Source organism: Pteronotus mesoamericanus, unplaced genomic scaffold (assembly GCF_021234165.1).
Source record: "Pteronotus mesoamericanus isolate MK-2021 breed Mesoamerican mustached bat unplaced genomic scaffold, CSHL_Meso_final contig_171, whole genome shotgun sequence".
Taxonomy (NCBI): Eukaryota; Metazoa; Chordata; class Mammalia; order Chiroptera; family Mormoopidae; genus Pteronotus; species Pteronotus mesoamericanus.
The window spans coordinates 1,182,092-1,199,822 of NW_026555070.1; the positions used below are offsets into that span (position 1 = coordinate 1,182,092).

General features: G+C 52.1%; 1 protein-coding gene across 3 annotated transcripts in view; it reads right to left on the minus strand.

Moving 5' to 3' along the window:
- The window catches only part of RASGEF1C (RasGEF domain family member 1C), a 74,964-nt gene that overhangs the window by 44,167 nt on the left and 13,066 nt on the right, over nt 1–17,731 (minus strand). The window contains exon 1 of one of the 3 annotated variants that reach the window (XM_054566236.1): nt 11,459–11,604. The exons of the other annotated variants lie outside the window; for them this stretch is intronic. Coding sequence (XP_054422211.1) covers nt 11,459–11,527 — 69 coding nt within the window. The 5' untranslated portion in view covers nt 11,528–11,604. Of the gene's footprint in view, nt 1–11,458; nt 11,605–17,731 lie in introns of those variants that run through there. 3 annotated transcript variants of the gene reach the window in all.

The following is a 17,731-nucleotide window of genomic DNA, read 5'->3' on the forward strand; positions in this document are numbered from 1 at the left end:
TTCTTTCAAAATAGACTTTATCTTTCAGAGCAGTTTTAGATTCACAGCAACCATTTTTTATTTATGTTGCCAGTTTTAAATTTTTCTGTTCTCCCTTTTCTGCTTTCTTTTGAATCATTTGAACATTTCCTAGCATTCTTTTAAAATACGTCTTTGATTTTTTACTCTATCTCTTTGTGTGGTTCTTTTCAAGGTTGCAGCAGGAATTACAATTTACACAATTAACTTTTCACAGTCTCTTTAGAAAGCCTAACCACCTGTGTGTTACATCTGTATACATTGAAAAGACCATCTGACACTGTTACCATCTTTGGTTTCAACCATCAAACCTATTTTAAAATTCAAGAGGGGAACAGTCTGTGGTATTTATACAGATATTTATCATTTCTGTTTCTCTTCCTTCCTAGTGTCATGTCCCTTCTACCAGGAGAACTTCCCTCAGCAATGCAAAGAGCCTGAGTATTGCTTATAACTTCTGCATTCCCGAAGGTCGTGCTCTGTGCATGTAGAAGTGTGGGTTGACAGTTCTTTTCTTTCAGCACCTTAAAAATGTTATTCCACTTTCTTCTGACTGCTATGGTTTCTATTAAGGAATCCACAGATATTCGAATTGTTCTTTCCTTATAAGTAAAGCATCATTTTTCTTGGCTTCTTTTGTCTTTATTTTTCAGCAGTTTCATTGTGATCTGCCTGAGTGTGAATTTCTTTTTGTTTTATTCTGTTTGGGAGTCATCCTGCTTGGGGGTTCTTGAATATGTAGGTTTATGTCTTTGACTGAGCTGGGAAGTTTTCAGCCATTATTTCTCTGAATACTTTGACTGCCCTGCACCCTCTCCCCTCCCCTTCTGGGACTATGGCAGCACCAACGTCAGACCTTTCTCTCTTGCCCCACAGATGCTGTTGCTCAGACTGAGTAACTTCTACTTAACTGCCTTCAGTGCAACTGGGCATTTTCCTGTCATCTCCTTTCTGCGACTGAGCCCATCCAGTCAGTTTATAGATTTTCAGTTCTAAGATTTCCATTTGCTCTTCTTTATGTCTCTTACTTCTTTGCTGAGACTTTCTACCTGTTCATTTGCTTTAAGAACATTTGCCTTCACTTGCTGGTTCATTTTTATAATAGCTGCTTTGTGGTTCGCGTCAGATAGTTCGAACACCTGTGTCATGTCGGCATTGGCGTCTGCTTATTGCTGTTTCCCACGAGAGCTGAGATTTTCCTAGTTCTTTACGTGTCAAGTAATTTTGGGTGGTGCTCTGGGCATTTTGAAAACTATCTTTTGAAATTCTGGCTCCTGTTTAAATCCTATGGAAAGTATTTGCTTTTGGTTTTGCAGGCTACTGACCCAATTCGGCTCAGGCCAGTTGTTCTGACGGGGCTTCTATGGGTTGTGGTTTTGATGTTAGCTGTGCCTTCATGGCCACTGAGTCGGCACTCAGATGTGTGTGCCAGCTCCTGGGGAGCCTGAGGCCTGGGCCATGGTCCACTCAGGACTTCAGTTATCAAAGCCTGAGGGTGCTGTGCAGGGTCAGACACAGCCTCGTGCAGCCCGAGGACGAGCCCGGAGCCATGAGCAACCTTATTGGGTTGCTTTCTTGAGCTCCTCTGTTTCTACAATTTCAATGGCATTCTTTCAGTTTCCTGGGCCTCCCATTTTTTATTTTCTAGCCAGAAAACTAGGGCTTTTCTTATGTTGTTCTGCTGCACAGTTCCCACAACTGTGCTGGAACCCAGGGCCAAGTGGTGGCAGGACAGAGAGAGGGCGCTGGGCTCCCCTGCCCTCTGCGGCGCAGCCCCTGCTCAGAGAGAAAGGCTCCTTGCTCCAGGGCCCAGGAGATGCTCCCTCAGTACTGCTTGTGGGCTGGGATGTGAAAGAGCCAGCGAAAGATATTTTAAAATGGATTTTCTTACTTCCTCTGAGCAATGAGACCCCACTGGGGCTCCTTGAGCCAGAACCAGGGGATCCCCCTGGAATCACCTCTGTGGGTGCTGGTGGTCCTCCTGGGTTTCAGGCTGCTCTGGGCTTAGGCGGAGAAACACCAGCAGGAGAAAAACATGAAGTCCCTGCTCCATCACGCACTCCAGGCTCTAAGCTGCACTCGTTGAGGGGGGTAGAGTTTATATCGTCCTAGAACCAGAACGCGGGCACTTCTGTTCTATTTTGTGATTTTATTCTTTTTAAAATTCAACAATGTTTGCTTTCATTACATTAATTTTTATGTTCACTTTCTCTTTTGGGAAGTGATGCTACTGATTTAGGTGGGAATATAAAACTTCCTTAAAAATATATTTATTTTAATAAATAATTTGTTTTTTCAATAATCAGTAAGCAAGACTACACTAGAGGTCCCTGCCTGCATGCTGTGCCCCAGAGACACGCGGGCCACACTCCTGTGGGAGCCAGGCTTTCACTGTTCCCTCCCTTTTAGGACATCCTTCTCTCGCTGCAGTGTCCCCTCCTGGGAGACGCCTTCAAAAATGCGGGTGGCCACCAGAGGAAGTGTGCGAAAAAAGGGTCCTCTGGGTAGCTGGGGTTAGAGACAGAGGCCAGGCGAGGGCGGGGCGGGTGATGGCAGGCGCAAGCGGCAGGGGTGTTGTGGACCCCTGAGCCTGTTTCCCACTGTGCGCAGCAGGGCTAATAGCCCTCGGGAGCGGGAGAGGCTGTGAGAGAACACACCCAGCGCAGCGATGGGACTTGGTCTGCACCTTCAGCTACTTTCCGTGCCGGCCGTTCCCTAAGATCGGCCCAGTTCGCCCGGGCGTGGTACCGTGTGCTCCTTCCTGCCGAAGGCCCAATGCCTGCTGGTCCCCCACAGGGGGCGCCCTTCCTCCAGGCCTTCTCCTGGCTGCCTCCCTCCCACCTCCATCAGAGGCCGTCCCTGACCGCCAATGCACGGGGCATTCGCTGCCCAGCCGCTCTCCGCCGGACCTTGTTGCATGTCCCTGCGGCGCCTGAGCCTATCGCTATATGTGTCTTGTTTACGTGTTCGTCTCCTGCCCTCCCCACGGACCGCGAGCCCACCTGGGGCGCCTCCATCAGTCCTGCTCGTGACCGAGCCCTAGCGCCTAGGCCAGGGCTCAGTGCACACTTGCTGGATCAATGCCTGGAAGGGTGGACGGATGAGCGGCCGTCTCTGGGAGGCGACCGGGTGCAGCAGCAGATGGAGGAGGCTGGAGAAAGCGCTGCGTGCCGCCCGGCCAGCGCCGCAGCTGACAGCGGTGACCAGGCGGCCCTGCCGGCGGCCAGCCAGGCGGCAGCTGCCGGGGAGGAGCGCGGCCTGCTTTGTGAGGGAACAAGCCACTTATTTACCACGGAGAATGAATACGAGACTGTGTGAAAAGCACATTTGCCCCTGAGTCATGTGAAGGGAGGACCAGAAAGAAAGCGCTAACTGTTCCTCAGTCGAGTCTTTCGCTCCCGCGACCCCCAGCTGCGAGGCGCAGCCTGCCTGCGCCTGCGGGGCCCAGGGCCTCCTCCCCGCGTGGCGCCCCCGCGCGGCCCGGCTCCTCTAGCGTCACACCCGTCCCCCGCTGAGCCACCTGCACCTCCCCGCGCCCTGCCTCCCGCCGCCTCCGAGCCCCTCCGTGCTGCGGGCACGGAGCCCTTCCGGCAGCCAGCCCGTCCCACTCCTGCTCCCGTTCTCAGGGCCAGTCCCCAGTGCGGGGCAGCTGCGGGCTCTGGTCTTGTCCCCCCACCTCACCTTGGCTGTGGTGTGCCTCCCCCTCCCGCCGGTGGAGTCTGGACGGCCCCACGCGGCCCCTCCCCAGCGGGGGTCTGGAGGGAAGGGTTAGCCGCATGGAGGTGCTGCTGCTCTTTGGGGTCCTCGAGTGGCCGCGCAGGGGATAGCCTGGGTGCAGGCCTCGCTCCAGGGCGCAGGGACCACACACGGAGACACAGGCCCTGTCCCCAATTCCAGGTATCCTGTGACCCTCCCCCAGCGCACGAGTGGACCCCTGACCCCTTAACCTCTTCAGGGCGGGAGCACCTAACACAGCACAGGGGAGAACACCATTGGCAGCTTCTGGGCTGTGGGAGCCGGCTGTCTTGGGGCAGGGCTGTCCGCTGGAGGGGCGGGGCCTGGGCGGGGCTCCTCAATGGAGGGGCGGGGCCTTGCCGCTGGAGGGGCAGGGCCGGGGCGGCGCTCTGTGTTCAGATTCTGCAGGCCGCAGGGGCGCATCAGTAAAGGCTACTTCATTGCTTCCCCTGAGGCCCGGGGCCCCACACACCCCTGAGAGGATGAGCAACGCTGGAGCCGGTGGGCACCGCGCCCACGTGGAGCCTGCCCTTGGGGCCGAGGGCTGGTTCGGCAGCGCTGTGCCCGCGCCCGCTGCTGTCTCCGGGAGGCCCAGCCCCGGCGGCCCGAGTGCCCCGCAGGGACGCCGCCCACACCGCCCCCGAATCTGGATCTGGGGCGGAAAGAGTCAGTTCCTTCCCCAAGTGCTGCATGAGTCACTCACACCTCCTGACAAACACCTCCCGGGAGCTCTCAAGGACGGGGAACAGTCAGTAAAAATAAACGCTTTGTTTTCTCCCTGAGCTTCTAAGAGTCATTTCAAAGAGTGCTCTGGGGGGCGGGGAAGCCTGGGAGGCCCAGGGCCTGTTACCGGGGTGGGCGCAGTGTGCAGCTCCCTGGGGTCCGCCCCCACTGGCTGAGGAACAGCCCCTTCCCCGGCTCAAGCCTCAGTTTCCATAGCTGTAAAGTGGGCTCCTAACAGCCTGCCTGTAAGTGCACCTGCCGGGTTGGGAGCAGGGCCAGTGTCCCTCAGTGCAGCCCGCCCACCCCACCCTGCCCGGTTCCCGGCTCCTGAAGGTGGACTGAGGGGACAGGTGGGACCACCCTCTGTGACAAGAGACACGCAGGCCTGCTGTGCCCAGACAGCCGGGGCGTTACCCCAGCTTGTGTTGCCCTGGCCTCTCACCAAGACCCGCGCCAGGGTCTGGCTGCGTGTGCCTGGGGTTGTCCCCATCAAGGCCCAGGGACCAGGGACCAGGGGTGGCCAAGGAAGTGGAGGGCATGCTGGTGCAGGGTCCCCAGCGGTCAGTGCCGTTTCCTTCTGGCCATAGATGTCTGCCAAGGGTCTGGGAAATCTCAAAGGACAGGAATAATTTCCTCTCTCCCTGAATTTGGGGATCAAGTTAAAAACAGTGCAGTTTTTGTTAGTGGTGACCTGCGACTGGGATTCACAGGTGTGGGGCCTGGACACATGAGGGGGCGGTGCCCCAGGGAGGCGGGAGCTGATAGCAGGGCAGCTGGCTGGGCGCCCCCAGGCTGCCCTCCCGCGGGTGTGGGGACGGGAGGGGCTGCGAGCCTGCGTGGGACCTGGGTGACACCCGGCAGGGCCCCTTCTCTGAAAATGACTCCCAGAGCAGAAGCCGCTTTTAAATTCTTCTCATTCTTGCTATAAGAGGAGGCTCTCACAGCTGAACTTCAACAAATTTGTCATCGTCTTTTCTGGGAAAAACAAGGGACGATGAAGTCATCAGTGTTAAAATAAGACAAAGAAACACACTGTTTTTCCCTGGCTTCTCTCAGAAACACGCAGCGGACACAGAAGAGGCCCTTGTCAGAGAGGCTGGCGAGCAGATGCGCCTGCGCCCCTGGCCCAGTGGCTCCGCCTGGAGCTCGGGGCGCAGTCCCTGCCCTGGGCTGTCGCTTTTGGGACAGTGGGGCCCACACCCACAGCCAGCACCTGGGCGGCATGTGCGCAAACACACAACCGCAAGTCTGATTTCCTTAAGACTTGCTGAAGAGCAGTTTGTCATTATCTGCATTTCACAGAAGGGGAAATGGAGTCTCAGAGAGAGGGAGGGCCTGACCTGTGCCAGGGCGCCCAGCTGGAGTGCAGCGGGGGAGGACTGCCCCAGCCACCCCTTCCAGAGACTCCGACTCATACCGGGCAGGGGCAGGTTCGACCTGAGGGGGTCTCCGGGCAGAGACCCCAGGCGGTGTGTGTCGGCGAGGCCCAGGCTACCTGCGCCACAGCCTCCCAAAGGACGGTCAAGGAGGCGACGGTGTTAGAGACTGAGTCCTACATGAGAGGTCACTTGGCCATGGCCAGCTTTGCAGAAACCAGTGAGCCCTTGCCTTGGAGGCTGGGACCCCCCCTCCTCGCCGGGAAAGTGTTGTACTGGCAGGGGACAGAAACTTCATCCAGAGAAGGAGGACTTGGGGACTCACAGACCTGCTACACCTGCCACCCAGGAGCCCTGGGACAAGTCTCTTCCCTGGAAGAGCTTCCTAATGAAGGGCACTGCTTCACACGGGAGGGGACAGGAGGGGCAGGTGAGGACAGATGCTGGGCACCAGAGAAACCACAGTCCAAGCATGGTTAGCGCACGCCCTAGAAAGTGAGCACATGAACATGAAGAAAGCGGCACTGCGCCCTGGCAGAAGGCGTGGCCCGTGCCCCCTCCCAGATTCACCTGCCCTCCTGTCATGGCAGTCGGACGGCAGGAGCCCGGAGTCGGGGCTGCAGCGCAGGCTGGCCGGGCGCCTCGGCCCTGCGCCCGCCCACCTGGTCCTTGCCCTTGCTCCGCACGGTTGCTCCCAGCCTCCATTTCCCACGGGACCACTGGAGTTGAGTGACTCACCCGTACAGCAAGGTGCGGGGGCGTGGGGGAGCCAGGCCACGGCGCGGGGCGTGACCCGGAACCCAGCTCACCCCTCCTCCTCACGCTGGGCCCTGGGCCGCCTGTGCGAGTGAGTGCACAGAGGAGCCCCCGCAGGGCTGCGGAGACCGCCAGGCCAGGTCCCGGCAGGGTGACTGGGCGGGGCTCCCTCTGAGCCACCACCCCTGCTGGGCAGCCCCCAGGCCCCTCCAAGAGCCTGGCCTCAGGCTCAGACGACACAAAACCCTTGATTTCAGGGTTGGCCGAGCGAGGCACTCCAGGGTCACTTCAGGGACATTTCCAGGCCTGACAGCCCTGCACACAGCTATTCATTTAATCATGCGCCACACATGGATCCACACTGTGAAATTCACATCCTTCTTACCAATAGTGTCCATGAACTCATGGGTCTAATGTGCTGACTACAAGCTTCTTAAACTCCATAAAAATAAGCAGGTCGGCGTGTGCCAGTGACTGAGCAGCAAGCGCACGAGTGGCCGGCAGTCCTTGGCCAGCCTGCAGAGCAGCCCTGCCGGACGCCCAGGACACGCGGGGTCGGGGATGGACCTCAGCGCCCCCTGCCTGGGGTGGCCGGAGGAGGGCCAAGGGCGCCGATGACCTGGCCACGCTGAGGGCCACTGCCACCTCACACACTCCGCCTGAGTGCTGTCAGTCTGTTGCTGGGACAACTTCTGGGCTCTGCACAGGCCCCGTGACCCCGTTGCCCCTGGGCCTGGCTGGGTGCAGCAGGGGAGCTGCTGCTGGTGCCCACGGCCTGCTGTGTAGGTGACGGGGCTTAGCTTCCAGGGCAAACACTTTCCTTCAAAAAGATTCAGCGGCACAGGCTACAAAAACGCCGCTGCTCTGGCGACGGCAGCTGCCGGGGCCCAGCAGGGCCGGTCCTACCTGGGTCCCCTGCTGTCCCCGCCTTGGTTACCTGGCCCCCTGCAGGAGGGTCTACATGCAAGAGGGGCTCCTAGGAACAGCAAGGTTGCAGCATGTGGGGCCCGCGGCGGGAGGTGAGGCTTCAGGTGAGAAGGAGGGCAGGGGATAGGCAGTGAGGGGAGGCTGGCTTAAGGGCCACGGGGCTACTGGAGCTGCTTCCAGAAACATTCTGAGAAAGGACATCTTTGGGGCCGGCTGCACAGCAGAGCCCTGACTCAGCAGCCCCGACCCTGCTCCGGCCGGGCCGCCCCAGCGCCCGCCGCCCTCCCTCTCTCCAGTCAAGTTCACTGGCTGCCTCTGCTCTGCTCACCCTGCAGCGCCCCCAGGAGGCAGGCTGCCTCCCACTGCCCCAGCGACGTCCTTGCACAGGCCGTTGGCGCGTCTGGGCGGCCGTGCAGGACAGAGCGCGGCCAGCTGCGGCGGCACCGCCGGCACAGCGGGAGCCTGGGGCCCCTTCCCAGGCCTGCGTGGGGCCCGGCTCTGCTGCCGCGGCCCAAGGGCTCAGGTCACTGTGGCTTCCGCCTCCCCAGCATCCGCCTCCCCTTCTCCTGGCATCTCGTCCTTCCTCTCGTGCCAGTGGTAGGAGGGCTCGTGGCCCTAGCGGCCACTCAGGGCAGAAGGTGCCGGGGCCAAGGATGGTGTGGAATGGGCATACGATCCAGGCCTGGCCGCCCTCCCAGACTTGGGGGTAGGTTCACGGCAGGCATGCCCCATGGGTGGGCCACCAGACTCAGTTCTTGGGACATTTTTCTGGACTGTCAGAGCAGAGCCTGTCTCTCTGTTCAGGTCAAGGAAAGGACAGGGGATCAGTGTGCCGCTGCTCAGGGCCTCCTCGTGAAAGGAGCCAAGAGGCAGAGATCCGGCCCTGCCCGACGTGCCCATGGGCTTTTTATGTGGCCACGCGAACGTCCTCCTCTGGGGCGCGGGCCTGGCGGAGCCGGGTGTCTGCGGGCAGCAGGGCTGTGGCGGCCCAGCGGGGGGTGGGACGCGCACTGGCTCTGCCCAGGCCAGCCACCGGGCCAAGGCGGGCCTGCTCCTCGGCGGTGACACCTGAGGAGGTCATAAGACCTCACATTCTTACCTGGAAAACAGGCCCAATAACCCCAGCTCCAGGCTGGCGTGCAGTCTGAACGCCGTGAAGGACATGGAGGGTGGGTGTCAGGGACAGCGGGGACAAGGCCAGGAGCCCAGAGAAGCTGTGGCTGGAGCCGGGGACAAGGACACTCCCGGCTCACTGTGGGCGTGGGAGCGGGAGGCAGTGGGAGGAGGCGGCGGCCCTGGAAGGGCTCCGACTGCCGGGAGAGTCGTGGGTGCAGAGCGAGCGGATCAGGGGTGGAGAGACAAGGCCGCGTCCAGACAGATCCGGAGGGCGACACTCACAGGCCAGCGGACGTTTGAACGGCAGGGGCATCGCTGACGGGAAAGGCCCTCTGGTCTCTGGGTCTGCATTTGACCACTTGGATGGCTTGACCGAGACGAGGAAGACCGCAGGGAGGAGACGCGGAGAGGTGTGGGGTGGCGGGGGCCGCAGGAGGGAAAGCGGATCAGAGAGGGGAGGAGCGGGGCGCAGCAGGGGTGCCCCAGGCTCCGAGGACCCTCCCAGGGGACGCACACCGGCTGGCAGATGCCAGCCTGAGGTGACAGCTTTGGCCTTAGCGATCCCTGGGGGACACTCTCCAGGGCGGGCGTGTGATCCCTGGCACCTGCCCCGGGAGGTGCTGGCCAAGCAGAGCCCCGCTCCCCAGGGGCCTTGCACGCAGCCTCCGGAGGGGCACAGGAGGTTCCGAAAGCAATGCCAGCTACGGGGTGAGAAAGGCCAGGTCCTGTTCAGGCCCTGCTTAGTACCAGTGGACCTTTGGAGGGAAGAACAACGAGAAGGAGCCCCGTGCACCCGGGGGTAAGTGCGGGTGCCCCCGTGACAGCAGGGATTATCTCATCTTTAAGGACCTAGTAACTGGTTTTTGCCCAGAGAAGCATCAAGGCGATTTCATTGGGAGAAAGAAAGACCAGCAGAGCGCACACAGGAGCCGGAGGTGGCGTGGCATGGCCGGCGGCCGGCCGGCCGGGGCCCCTGGGCATCGGAACCGGCTGCCGCCCTGGGGAAGCCAGTCAGTGCCACTGAAAGGCGACGGGCACAGTGTCCCGCCGCCCCAGCCACTCGCTGGTCTGCAGAGGCAGTAACACAGGCAAGCACTGAGCTTCACAAAAAGCAGGGATGGTCGATTCCACGTCATTTGTCAAAGCAGAGGCTGTGCGCAGGGGCCTCCCCTGCCCCAGGACAGCAGCTGCAGACACCCCTTTTCTAAAGCCACCGTCACCGTCACCGCTCCCGAGAAGAGCATCACGACCCAAAGCAGCCAGAAGACAAACTGCGATTCTGAGGTGAGACTGGCGTGTGCGCCACACTTTGAAGTTTGCAGAGTCCTGTCCGGAAGGGCACTGCCCTTGAGCACCAGCCCCTGCCTGCAGCCCAGGCTGGCCACCGATGGGCGCCCGGCACGCCCTGCCACGGACAGCCCCGCCCCGCCCAGGGGCAGGGCCTGGGCCCTCAGGTTCCCGGTTAGCCTTAGAGCGTGCTGCTTGCTTCCTTCGTTTGACTTTTTATTTAAGTGTCACGTACACCCTGACATGCCCACACACTTGAAGTGTGCCGCTCGCTGGCTCCCTGGAAGTTCAGGCTGGGCCCCTGACCACTCGCTAACTCTGAACTTCAATCGCAAAGGAATGTGAAGAGAGACCACCGTGTAGGCAGCCATGGCTGTTCAAACAAAGCCTGAGGCTGCAGCCCTGCGGGACTGTGCACGGACCCAGGAGAAGGAGGTGAGGGGCCCTGCGTGCCCGACGCCGTGCGGCTGCAGGGGCTGCTCGCCCGGCCGGCCCGCCCTGGCCCGCACCGGCGTGCGGGGGCAGCTGCCCCGGATGCGTGCGGGGCCTGCTCAGCCTCAGCACCACCCGTGGTCTGCACAAAGGAATCAAGAGCACAACAGCTACATGGGTGAAAATAGAACATTTTTTTCTATTTAAATATCTTTAAAATGTAGTCAACTGTTCAAAACAAAAATAATGTAGTGTGGGATTTGTAAACATTAAAAATAAACGATAACACTAGCACTATTATGGGTTGGACAAGATCCCCCCAAAGGCTACATTACATTCCTAGCCCCCAGCATCTCCGTCTATGACATTATTTGGAAGTAGGTCCACTGCCGATGTAATTAGTTACGATGACATTCTAGAGTAGGATGGGCCCCTAATCCTACGTGACTGGTGTCTTTCCTAGAAGATGGCCATTGGAAGACAGACACGCAGGGAACATCATGTGACCATGAAGGCAGAGATTGGAGCTGCAGGCCAAGGGGTGTCGAAGATTCCGGGAAAACCAGCAGAAGCTGGGAAGAGGCAAGGAAAGGTTCCCTGGTGGTTTTAGGGGGAGGTAATCCTGTCAGCTCTTTGAGTTTGGACTTCCTCTCTATGAGAGAATAAATTTCTGTTGTTATTGATCATCCCAGCTTATGGCACTTTGTTATGCAACCTCGGAAATCAGTGCCAGTACTCAGCCTGAGAGAGGCAACGGGAGGACCTGGCACAAGGTCTCCATGCTGTGTGTGAAGCAGTGTAATGTCCCTTAAAGGCAGACCATGCTGAGTCAGGGCCGCTGCTGGGGTGGGAGGGCTCTCCGACGCCCCAGGTTCCCGCACGTCCGGTGCAATCCCTCTCCCTGAGTGCAGGTGGGACCCACGGACACGGTAATGCCACTCGCATGATATGGCAAAGGTGGGTTCTGCAAATTTAATTAAGGCCCTTATTCAATGGATTTTGAGTTAATCAAGAAGGAGATTATCCTGGATCAGCCTGACTTAATCTTGCGTGCTCTTTAAAAGAAGGGCTACAGGGCAGACACTCACAAGAGAGGATCTCTGGGTGTCCTTGAAGAACGAGGCCGCTGCGAGCTCCTCCACCGTCCCCATGAGCATGGAAGGGGTCCCCAAGACGCAGGCGGAGTGCCAGGCTCAGGCTGCGAGACTCCGAGCAGAGGACCCAGCTATGCTGTCCCTGGAACCGGACCCAGGGGAAGACCACACTAAGAAATGTGTGCTATTCCATGCTGCCAAGGTTACTTTAATGTTTTAGAAAGCAACAGGAAAGTAATACAATGTATGTACATTATAACACCTAAACCAAGCACTGAAATAACGTAACAATGGGACATAGCTAATAAGTCAACAAAGAGGACAAAATGGGATCATCAAAAATACACAACTCCAAAGAAATCAGAAAAAGAAGATAAAAGGACTAAAGAAAAAACAAGTAAAAAATAACTAGCAGAATGGTTGATTTAAATCCAAAAAAATAAAAATAAAAATTCTATAATCACATTAAATGTAAGTGGTCTAAAAACCCAACTAAAAGGCAGAGATTTTCAGACAGGACAAGAAAGCAAGGCCCGCACAGGTGCTGCCCACAAGAACCCCTCTTTACATATAAAGACTCAAGTAGGATAACCGTAAAAGGATGAGAAATGGAAAGAAAATTGGCCTATCTACATTATTATTAGACAATAGATCTCAGAGCAAAGAATATTTTAATAGAGAGGGCCATTTAATCATAACAGAGGGGTCAATTTATCGTGGGGACATAACTATCCTCAACATGTACTCACCCAATAACAGAGCTTCAAAATACATAAGCAAGAACTTCAAGAAGGAATTCCACAAGTGACAGATGAGATTTTACCACCCCTTCTGTCCTATAGTGAACAGAAGACGTCAGATAGAAAACCAAGAATGATATTAAGCACTTACAAACATTACCAAGCAACTTAACTGACTGGTGTTTATAGAGCCCTTCACATGACAAGAGCAAGACACACATTCATTTCAAATGCACATTTAACATGATAGACCATACTCAGAGCCACACAACAAGTCTCAGTAAATTTAAAAGTATTCAATTCATAGAAAGCATGTTCTCTGACTACAAAAGATTTAGATACTGTTAACAGATATCTGGAAAATCCCCAAATATTTGGAAACTAAATTGTATACTTCTAAATAACTTATGAGTGAAATAAAAGTAATAAATAAATTAAATTTTTTCTGAATTAAAAAACCACAATATATCAAAATATGTGGGATGCATTTAAAGTGGTACTTAGAGGAAATTTTATAGCAGTTAATGCCTATTGTAGAATAATAAAGATGGATGTCAAGTCATTTACTCACATCAATGACTTCAGCTTCTACCTTAAGAAACTAGGAGAAGAGGAGAAATAAAACCGATAGTAATGATATGAGAGCAAGTGAAACTATTTAGAGCAGAAATCTGGGAGGTGCACAACAGAAAAACAACAAAACAAAGTGCTGGCTCTCTGAGGAGATAAGAAATTTTATTATCTCCTAAGAAGACTAATCAGGAAAAAGAGAGAATATACAAATTACCAATATCACAAACAAGAGAGGTGACATTACTAAAAGTTTTAAAGCTATCAAAAGGACAACAAAAATACCATGGACAGCTTCATGCCAAGTAACTGCCAATTCAGATGACATGGAAAAATTTCTTGAAAGACACAAACTCTTGAATCTCATGAAAGAAGAAATAGATAATCTATTAAATAGCCTTATGTCTCTCAAAAAATAAAAATGTCATTAAAAACTTTCAATCAGGAACAAGACTAGGATACCTGCTTTCACCACAGCTATTGAATATTGTATTGGAAGTTGTAGCCAGAATAGGTACTAATGATGATGATGATAATAATAATGGATATCAAATTAAAAGGAAATAGTAAAACTATCTCTTTTCACATTGACATGATGTATAATATATCAAAGAATCCACAAAACAACTACTAGAGCTAATAAACAAATTCAGCAAAGTTTCTGGGTACAAGATAAACACACAGAAAAGAAAAAAAAGAGAAAGAACTCATCTTTGGGCAAGCAGGGGTGAGACTGAGCTAAAAAGAAAAAAAAAGAGAATGATCAACGTACAAAAATCAGTTGTGTTTCTATACACTAGCAATTAACATTTTCAAAAAGAAATTAATAAAACAATACCATTTACAGCAGCACCCAAAAAAAAGACAATATCTAGGAATACATTTAATCAAGAAGGTGAAAGACTTGTACACTAAAAACTACAAAATATTGTTAAATAGAAATGAAAGAAAATTAAATAAATGGAAAGGTATTCCATGTTCATGGATTACAAGACTCCAGATCGAGATACTACCTAAAGTGATCTACAGATTTAATGCAATCCCTACCAAAATTCTAATAGCCTTTTTTTTTCAAAAATACTAGAATTCATATGGAAGTACAAGGGCCACAAATAACCAAAATAATCTTTAAAAAGAACAAAGCTGAATGACTCATGCGTCCTGACTTCAAAACTTACTACAAAGCTACAATAATCAAAACAGTGTGGTACTGGCATATAGCTAGATATACATATCAATGGAATAGAATCAAGAGTCCAGAAATAAATCTGTACATTATGGTCAGTTGATTTTTGAAAATGATGCCAAGATCATCCAGTGGGAAAATGCAGTCTCTTCAGCCAATGGTGTTGGGAAGACCATATATCCACAAAGAAAAGAATAAACTTGAACTCTTACCTCATACCATATACAAAAAATTAACTCAAAATTGATCAGCAGTCTATATATAAAAGCTAAAGCTATAAAACACTTAGAAGAAAATATAGGGGAATAAGTTTCATGACACTGGATTTAGCAATGGATTCTTAGATATGAGTGTAAGCAACATGAGAATAAAGTGGATAAATTAAACTTCACCGAAACTTGTTTGTATCAAAGGACATCATAAAGAATGTCATAGGACAAACTACAGAATGGAAGAAAATATTTTCAAATCATATATCTGATACAGGTCTAGTATCTTGTACATATAAAGAATTCCTGTAGCTCCAAAATAAAAAAAGACAAGCAATCTAATTTTTAAAAACAAGCCAAGGACTTGAATATACATTTCCTCAAAGAACATATGTGGATGGCTAACAAGCACTTGAAGAGATGACCGGTGTTGTAAGTCAGCTGGAAAATGCGAATCCAACCACACGGAGGCGCCCCTTCACCCTCCCCAGGACGGCTGCAATCCACCGAACGGAGAGCGCTGAGCTTTGGTGAGCACGCGGCGAACCTGAGCCGGCGCACACGGCCAGTGGGGGTGTAAAATGGTCAGCTGCCGGGGAAACACTCTGGCAGTTCCTCAGTACAGTGGTCACAGAATTACCATATGACCTAGCAATTCTGCTCCTAGTTTTATACCCCAGAGAACGGAAAACAGGGACTCTAACAATACTCATTGCAGAACTATTCACAGTAGCCAAAAGATGTGAATAACCTTCCATGGTATATACATATAATGAAGTATTATTCAGCTAAAACAAGGAATGAAATGCTGGTACATGCCACAACATGGATGAATCTCAAAAAACATTAAGTGAAAGAAGCCAGACATGAAGGGTCACATGCTGTATGATTCCATTTATAGAAAATATCCAGAACGAGTACAACCACAGAGCTAGAACACAGGCTGGCGGTTGCCAGGGGCCGGGAGGCAGGGGCGGGGCGGGGCGGGGGGGGGGTGGGCGGGCGGAGGTGTGGGGAGCAGCTCCTCATTGGGGATGGAGCTTTATACGGAGGTGACGAAATGTCTGGGAACTAGATAGAGACAGTAGTTACACGGCCTTGGTAATTTGCCATATTCACAGACTGAAAAAGAAAAGCCACATGATCATCTGATAGATGTAAAAAAGCATCTGACAAAATTCAAAATACATCACTGATAAAAACTCTCAGCCAACTAAAAACAGGAGAAGGGTCTCCAGCCTGAAAAAGGGCACAGCTGACACCTTCCTTAATGGCAGGAAACTGAACGCTTTCTCCCCAAAATCAGCAGAAGACAAGCTTGTCTGGCCTCATGACTTCTATTCAACCCTGCAGCGGGGCGCCTCTGCGGTGGGGCAAGATGAAGAATAAAAGGAATCCAGATGAAAAGGAAGAACTAGAACTGCCTTTCTTTGCACACGATGTGACCATCCATGATGAAAATTCTACAAAATCTGAAGAGCTCTGTAACTAGTAAGCGGGGTCAGCAAGGTCGTGGGACACAAGGTCCATATACAGTTATCTACTGTATTTCTACGTATCAGAAACGAAATATTGGAAATTGAAATTTAAAAATACTAGTTACAATGTACAAAAAACCGAAATACTTAAGACTAAATTTGAGGAAAGATGTGCAAGAGCTCTACATGGAAAACTACAAAACATTGCTGAGGGAAATTAAAGATCCAAATAAACATCCGTTGATGGATCAAAAAACTCAGTATTGTCAGGACGGCAATTCTCTCAAACTGATCTATGGATTACAAACTGATAAGCTGATTTCAAAATTTATTTTGAAATGTCAAGGAACTAGAATAGCAAAAAACTATTTTGAAAAATATAGAGCAAAGTTGGAGTTCTTATATTACTCATTTCGAGCCTTATTTTATTTGAAGCTATAGTACTCAAGAGAGCGGGGGTCGACACTGAGAGGGACAGAGGTCGGCGAGGTGTAGCAGCCGAGAGATGGAGCCGGGGGCCTAGGGCCAACTGACGGTTTAGAAGGGGGCGCAGATGCGATTCTTCTGCAAATGAAGACGGTCATTTCAACCAATGGTGTTCTAACAACTGGTGATGGGACACAAACAAATTCATATCGATCCCATCTTTCCATCACCGGCAAAAATTAACTCAAAATGGATCCTATAACTATAAAATGTTTAGAAGAAAACATAGGAGGACTTCATCAAAATTAAGGACTTCTGCTCTTTAAAAGACACCATGAAAAGAATCAAATGACATAGCGAGGGTGAGATTTATAACTCACTTGTCTGATAAAGAACTTGTATCCAGTATGCAAGGAACTTGTAAGAAACAGTAAGAAAACAGTAAGAAAATAAACCTGGTAAAAATGTGCAAAATATTTGAACAGATATTTCATCAGAGAAGGTATACAGATGAAAAATGGGTCTAAGAAACCATGTCCAAAATCATTAGCCATCAGAGAAATGCAAATGGAAACCACAGCACAACAAGACCCCGCGATACAGCTACTGGAAAGGCCAGGGCAAAGGCCGCGCCCCGGGCAAGGACGCCGAGCTGGTGGGGCTTCCGCACGCTGCTGTGTGGTCAGCCGCTGCGGAAAAGCATTCGGCAGTTTCTTAAAAAATTAAACAGGAACTTACCACATTACTTAGCCCTTTCCCTCCTGTGTATTTATCCAAGAAAAATGAAAACATATAACCATCTAGAGATGTGCATGTAAATGTCAACAGCAGTTTTATTTTTTAAAAATTTTGTTGATTTATTTTTAGAGAGGGGAATGGAGGAAGAAGGAGAGGGAGAGAAACCTCAGTGTGCGGTTGCCTCTCACATACCCCCAACTGGGGACCTGGCCCACAATCCAGGCATGTGCCCTGACTGGAAATTGAACTGATGACCCTTTGGTGTGCAGGCTGGCACTCAGTCCACTGAGCCACACCAGCCAATGCAAGCAATTTTCTCTATAATAACCTCAATGCATAAACAACCCACGAGTTCATCAGTAGGTGCAATGGACACACGCATGAGTTTTTTTTTTTTAATCCTCAACTCCAGGATATGTGAATTGGTTTTAAATAGAGAGGATGTGAGAGAGAAACATTGATTGGTTGCCTCCTGTATGTGCCCCAAACAGGAACTGAACCCACAACCTAGGTATGTGTCCTGACTGGGAATCAAACCTGCAACCATATATGTAAGTTGTTTATTGCTGTGTAACAAATACCACAAACCTCGCATACAATAGAAAACTTAAACAAACATACATTTATCATCCCCCAGTTTCTACAGGTTGGATTCTAGGCCATTTTGGTGGGGTCCTCTGCTTAGGGGACCCCAGGCTGAAATCAGTGGGGGCTGCCATCTCGTCTGAGCCTCTGGACACTCTCCCAACCTCACTGGTCATTGACAAGATTCAGTTCCTTGCAGTGTAGCCCTGAGGCCTCACCTCCAGGAGGTCGCCCGCCTGCGTGCAGGGTGGCGGTTCGCGTCTGCAAGCCGGGAGGAGAGTCTGTCAGGCTTTGACTCTGTCTGACCGCAGGAAGGACCTCGGCCTCCGTCAGGG